The sequence below is a fragment of the Fusarium sambucinum genome, chromosome I, assembly GCF_050947815.1.
Source record: "Fusarium sambucinum isolate potato_lamoka chromosome I, whole genome shotgun sequence".
NCBI classification, from domain to species: domain Eukaryota; kingdom Fungi; phylum Ascomycota; class Sordariomycetes; order Hypocreales; family Nectriaceae; genus Fusarium; species Fusarium sambucinum.
The window spans coordinates 2,184,380-2,191,514 of NC_139294.1; the positions used below are offsets into that span (position 1 = coordinate 2,184,380).

General features: G+C 46.7%; 1 protein-coding gene across 1 annotated transcript; it reads right to left on the bottom strand.

The window, feature by feature from the left end:
• Window positions 1-617: 617 nt before the first annotated feature.
• FSST1_003446 (rab-GTPase-TBC domain-containing protein) lies at window positions 618-3,862 on the bottom strand (the record flags this gene model as incomplete). Its single annotated transcript, XM_083229528.1, has 5 exons — window positions 618-680; window positions 738-1,685; window positions 1,735-2,936; window positions 2,994-3,321; window positions 3,419-3,862. The coding sequence occupies 5 exons, from the start codon at window positions 3,860-3,862 to the stop codon at window positions 618-620; spliced, it is 2,985 nt and encodes a 994-aa protein (XP_083086876.1).
• Between the last annotated feature and the right edge of the window lie 3,273 nt (window positions 3,863-7,135).

Consider the following 7,135-nt stretch of genomic DNA (forward strand, 5'->3'; position numbering starts at 1 on the left):
GCTTGTCATTAAAAGCTGATGAAGAAAGGAGTGTTGGCCCCTGGCATGGTGTTCAAGGATTTCTCACTGTCTCATGGTTAACGACAGAATGAGGTTAACATAACGCATCGGAATGGGTCCTTAAGGAAAGGAATAAAAAAATTTCTTGCGCTGAATTTAATGTCATGATCAAGCTCTCTTCAACTGCAAAATGTGACTTGTGATTTATGTTTTCGTCTATCAATCTGTACATCGTACGGGTTTTCTAACCAGAGTATCATCTGTCCTACGCCACCTTGCCAAGCTCGGTCCGAGGACTACCAAAAAGTAAAAATAAAAAATAAAAAACTTCGCCTCTCATGTCTACACAATGTCGTTGCGTTGGGCGGATGGATTTAGATCATAAATATTTGTGTGGGGTGGCTGAAAATGATTCTGCCTTCGTCTTTTCTCCGAGTTTACCATCATTACGACATGCCTGATTCGCCATGTCCAGTGAACGAACCATCAAATACCTAGGCAATAACCAGCCAGCTTGTCATAAGCTAAAAGAATCGGCTAAACAAGAATACTTTATACATGAAGGATGGTCAGGGACCAAATAACCAAACAAGGTCGTGTGTGTTGAAAAGGCATGTCTACGCAAATTGACGTTTCAAGTCAGTCCACTTGCGGTTGAGGGTCTCATGCTGAGAGTTGATCTGAGAACAACATGTTAGTAACTCATCGCGGTGTGTTGGAGCAACAAAGATACTCACCTCTGCATAACGCAGCTTGGTCTGAACCAACTCTTCTTCTAGCTCGCCCAGTTCCTTCTCCAGTCTCTGGTTCTCCTCATGAACATGCATATTGCGTTTCATCAAATCATCACGCTCGAGTTTCCATCTCTCTTCGAGATCCATCGGTTGCTTCTCAATGACAATCTTCAACTCGCGGACCTGACCTCGCATGCTATCATTCTCGTCCTTGAGCTCCTGGTTTTCGACCTTGGTATGCACAAGTTCCGTTGCTAGATCGGCCTGTTCACGATCGCAAGCTTCAACTCTCTCCTCCATCTTTCGGAGCCTGATAGAAAAGCTGTGATTGGCTGAACGGAGTTCCATGAGTTCATTCTCACGGTCTTTCTCGGCCTTGGTCTTCTCTTCCCATTCAGTGCTATAAGCTTTGAGCATCTCCGGGGTGATCTGGACTTCGCAGGCATCTTTGACGAGCTGATCTGCACGGTAGACCTCTTTATCCATGCTGGAACTTGAACTTCCAAAGAATCCATTCTCCAGAAGGCTTCCCTGGCTGGGATCCTTGTCAATATACACATCGAAGAGCTTATCCTTCAAGTATGTGGTGAGCTGCTGCATGTCAGACAACCCTAAGAGGATGCTGGCATTCTTCTGCATCAGGACGATACCAAAGCGCAAGATCGCCGACAGGCCTTCGGAAAAGATCAAATCATAAATGCGGAGAACCAATTGAAGGGGAAATCGATAGGCGAATAGCGTCAAGAACCACTGGGTAGCGTAAAGGTGAGGCGAAATCCCCTTTCGGTGGAGATGACAGTAGAGTGCTGGCTCAAAGTCTTCCAACAGGCGTTCGAACTGATAAAGATGCATGTGCAACCCGGGCATATCCTGGATGAAAAGATCCCGTAGCTTGTAGTGGTTCATCAACCGCACCAGAAGACAGAAAGCTTCTTGCTCGGGCATCTGGAGCTGTGTCAGTATTCTGAAGAGAAAAAATTGACGGAAACGCGATACTTACGTTGAACAGCAAAGGCATGATGAGGAAGTTCATGCCTTGGGCGTATCCAACACCTTCGTCGAACAGAGCATATGCTTTGCAGACACCAAACAGGCCCTCTTGAAGCCCGGCAGCAGCTGCATACTTAGAATAGCTTGTGCGAGCACCAAGATCACGACGAATCGTCTTTTCAAGTTTTTGCAACGAAGCAGCATCCTCTTTGTCCTTTCGCTTTTTCTCAACCGCGGCCGCAGCTTGAGCCTTCAGTATTGCCTCTGCATTTTTCTCATTTGGGGGAGAAGACGGACCATTGCCTGAATTATCCGAGTTAATAGAGGAAGCGGAAGACGCAACGGCATCTCCACTGTGAACACTGAGGTTTCCATTACTTAGCGAGCTGGCGGTTGTGCTGTGGCTGTTGCGGTCTTTGCTCTTATCTGTGCCCCGAGTCGCCAAATCTTTGTATACTAATTCGAGGTCGTCGTTCTTACTGTCAGCCAGCACCTGCCATACAACACCACGAATGGCGCTAGGAATGCCGGTTGCAATGGCTTTGTTCAGTTCTTCGGCGCTTGTGCGAGCCACAGCAGTTGGCCCCTCATAAACAACAGATTGCCACAAGTCCCAGTCGACTTTTTCCTCTGAAATGGCAGAGGGGCCGGCGTTGACACCAGACACTGTACCTGGCGCTAGGCCAGAAATGGGCTGAGGGACAGGAGATGATGGAGGTTTATCTTGAGTTTGTCCATCATCGCCAGGCAAACTGAGGCCAAGTGCCCCGTCATATTTGACATTTTCGCCGCCTGCCAACGCACGAGCAGCCTCTTCCTGTTGTCTTAGTTGCTTGAACCTGTCTTGCAAAGTTACCCTTCGGACAGGATCGCCGGGTAGCGAGTCTCCATCCTTCTCTTCCTCGAGTCGACTCAACATCATTTCGGGGTTACTGGCGAGGGTAGCAATAGAACCACCTGTATTTCTTCGGCCAGTAGGAGGCGGTGGGAGGGGAGGCTCTCTTTCTTTACTCGAGCTTCGAGAAAGCCAAGAGAAGGGGCTTGTTAGCTTTCGACTAGGTGGTGGCGCCGGTGGGGAAGGCGCAAGTGTAGCTGTCGGTGGCACTGGGCTTTTTGCAGGCTCAGCGGCAGGCGACCATGGCATAGAAGGGAGAGAGATGCTATTCAGTGAAATTGTTTTGCTGACTGGCTTCGGCGGGAGGTCTTTTGGTACTAGTAGTATGTCAGCATGTGTCATTTGACAAAAAGTCAACTAGGGATTTGCCGTACATGGAGATGGAGGCGTATCGTCGTCAAGGCTGACATTATCCAGGTTCAATGTGTTGGAGATACGTGAGGAGGCCACCGATGCTTTCCGTTGCGATTGCCTTTCGCGGATGCTACTTGCAATGCTGCCAGACTCAGAGGCAGTTGCCTTGTGTTGGGCGAAGCTGGGCTCCTGGATATCCTCTCGAGTATACGACTCCTCAGACCGCCTATCAGCTTGCTCTTCTGTTGAACTGCTAGGAGCTTTAACATGCGAGATGGTTCGTTTGGTAAGTGAACGTGTAGGGGATTGCGCTACAGCATCTTCAAACTTGTCGTCTGCGTCGGATGCCTAATGTACTCGGTTAGTATCCGAATGAGATAAGGGATGCAGTCTGTTGTGTGACTGCCACAGCAGTGTTCGAGAAAGGAATGTGAAAAAGACCTACCGACACACTGTCGTCAGACTCCATGCCAGACGAGAGCCTCTTGATATTGGTATCGATTTGCGATGGCTTCTCCTCGGGCTTCTCCTCGGGCTTCTCCTCGGGCTTCTCATCCACCTTCTGCTGCTGTTTTTTTTCAGTATCATCGTCGGAGTCGTCCTCGCTACTATCTTCGAGCTTCTCTTCAAGCTTCGTTTCAGGCTTCTCTGTTCTCTCGTCAAGCTTTTCATTGGTATCTTCCTTGTCCGATTTGTCCTCCATCTCAAGCGTTATTTCTGGCTTGTCTGGTGTCTCTGGTATATCTTTTTTCTCCTGAACGTCTAGTGCATCGTGTTTCTCTTCTGTGTCCTGTGTTTCCTGCTTCTCTTGTTTCCCCAGCTCTGGGACGGGATCGGGACCGGTGTGCGAATCGATCACAGGCGATGCGACTTCCTGCGGTTGCGACATGGTTGTGGATGTTGTTTGTCGTCTGAAATCTGAGTGAGAGTTGCAGTCTTCGTTTCGTGTCAGGGATGGGAATGATTATCTGGCCCCTTCAAGCTACCTTCCATATACGAAAGTCGGATGTAGGGAGCAGCTTATGCGGAAGGGCGCCAGGTGTCAGGGAAATTGGAAATCGAGAGACTGAGTACTGCGTCCGGCGGCAGAGTAAATGGAAGAATGCCAGAGGCCAGCTGTTGGCAGAAATCGAATACAAGGGGGATGTTGTGGCGTTGATGTTGTGGTTCTGCTTCTGCCCCTTACCACGTCGACAGTGGATGTGGAACTCGCATAAGAACTGGAAGCTCGCAAGGGTTTTGTTGTGACAGTGAGGCGCTGATGGGGCTGCCAAAAATAAACGAAATGGGGTCACCGACAGCGAGGTTGGCGTACCTGATGGGCAGTAGGTCAGAAAAAAGAGGTGGAGTACAGTGGTCGGGTGCCCTGAGTACCGAGGGGTAACGGACCTTAAGAATGGAGCCTATTTAGGGGCGCCCTTGAACGTGTAATTTGGTATTAGAAAACGTCAGACAGGGTCACTTGGAATGGAGATTAGTCTCTGCTGCACAGCCGTTTTAATTTTGTCGTACTATAACTGGCCTTGTCTGGAATTCAAATTCAACCCATTTCGGTTGGAGGCTTGCCAGTCTTGAGAGGCAATTTGATCCTGCCCCAGCCAGGCGCCAGGGTATCCCAGGGATGGATAACAGCAAGCATAGGTAATGTTCACACATGATAATTTGGGGTGGTGTTAATCTCCTTTCAAATATTTGCTGCTATCTTCTTGACTGTGACAGTCTGCGCCTCTTAGTGTGATGGTACTGTTCTGCGCATGTTTAGTACAGACTTGCATTTGTGTACAAAGCTCGTAGCTTTAGTTATTAACTACAGCACAAGATCTCTAGTCGATCAATACGTTGCGGGGCTATACTTTGTCGTGTAACGATGGTTTTGTTCACACCTAGACAGCCATCTTTGTAAGTTATTAATATCCACATCTCTACCAACTAACTACTTGCCCCTCCTTCTCCTCAGTAGTATTCTAGTCCTGGTACTCCAAATAGAACCCTTTATTCTTATGGTACTTTGTCCCAAGATCCGAGTTACATCTTTCGGTCTTCAATAACAAATTAACTTACGTCTAAACTCCTTTTTCAAAATTAGTCTTTGACGCCAACCTACTCGAGATACTGGATTTCTAGTTAGTATCCAACACGCAATGGCTTTATCGATTTAGAAAGGATAACCCATTATGGCGGGGGTTTATAATGACTTTGTTTCACGAGTGCTATGACGTGGATCCGGAGCTAACCAATAGGAACTTTAAGGTGCCTGTTTCATCGGTTGTCGAATACCTAGACTAAAGGACGTTCATAAGATCGAGAATCATGGAATAGATATACACCTGCCTACCTCCTACCTTGACTAATAGCCAAAACACATATCGATCTGGCTATGGGACATTAAAACATTTGAACAGTCCAGAGCACAAAACGTAAATAGCATCATAAATGGTCTAGGACGCTATGAACTCTTCTACCGTTTCGTCCTCTAGGCCCTCACATATCAAGTTTAGGTCTCCTCAGGCGTGAATAGTGCATAGTTTTGTTCAGCATATACTTTTCTATCAGAGTTAGAGAACTTTGTTCGAAAAGTCATGTAAACCTCTTCAGGACGTCACCTTGTCCTGATGTGAGTTTGCTTCGACTGAATTGCAAACAGCGGATCCATTCACTAGCCATATGACAAAGACTTTGAATATTCAGAGATAGGTATATCAGGAAACTAAATTGTTTTGTGCTCATCCATTCTTCACGTACATGATTTCCGTGCTTAACGCCCTACCAAATTGACTCGGGCTAAATGTATCTATTAATTAACTGTTAGTTTAATACGCACATGCTTACGTCAAAACTAACAGATCTGAGTAAATTATATAGAGAGCATACCACGTGTATTTAATATCTTAATTGAGCTATGAATCAGTGAAAATGAAGATGGAACAAATCATGATTATTTGCCATGTGTTTCCATCGCATATGTGTTACTTACCCTGGAGTTTGCAGTTTTACGCCTACCTTGCATCAGGGTACCAGAAAAGTTAGCTGCTGGCAGCATAAGAGACGAAATTAGGAAGCCAGTTTATACTACTTAGGCCACACTTCTCAGACCACTTGTTTTTATACTCTAAGACTTAGGATGCCAACGTTTCTGCTACCTAGTAGCCTTGGTATGTTCATAGAATGTGCAACTAGGTATATGCTTCTGGGCTGTTTAGTGAACAATAAAAAAAAGCTCAGTATTATGATTAAGTTGGATTCTTCACCCAGTATGAGCTGGGGCTGCCAGGTTCATGTAACAAAAATTTCCTGATGGGTTGTTGGTGACGGAACCTAATGAGTTTCCATTTTCAAAGTGTTCTGCTTCTGTTTAGGCGGCTCATGCCATTTGGCTACCCCACTCGATGAGAGGCAGCGGAAATAAACAAACGCTTCAAGCACAGGTAGCTAATAACTTGCCCATCATGAGAAGATAGGCCATACCAACTATCTAGATATCGGTCTTGGCCCTACTGGTCCTGATGAAAGACCAGTCGTTTATATCGATATGACAACCGTGAATAATATTCTGCGCCATGTGCCTCGTTAATAACCGTCCAATTATGTACTCCTTCATCTGCAGTGCAGCTGGAAAATATCATCATGAACAGGACTGATACATGCTGTAAGCTGAAAAGATTATCCGATCCTTAAACCCGGGGACTGTTTGTATTGTGTAGTGGAAGGTTTGCCTGGAAGGTACCTCCACTTCTGTAGCTTCCGCCTTCCGGCACCTGGGCATTACGCAAAGGCCCACTTGTACCTCAACCTGACGATTTGCAAGATGCCTTTTCCCCATCCTGCACCTTCTCTCCGCATCTTCACCAAATACTCTTCTCTTCTCTTCATATCGACCCAAGATTTTCCTACCACCTACGCCTAGCCGGTAATAGAACAATCGGCTCCATCTTTGTAACCGACAGGGCACGATTTGGCCTCGGATAAAAGCTGTTCTAGGATCGACCTGCACTCGACCTTGGACTGCTTCCTAAGCTTCATCGACCGACCACCTTCGATATTTCTTTGCCGAACACGCGCGTGCGTCTACTTTTCAGCCATCACACCCCATATTTCTCTCACCGACAAAAACAACTACGTCATACCCTTTCCGGGTGAAAATTTCTTTCCGAGTTATCCTAGG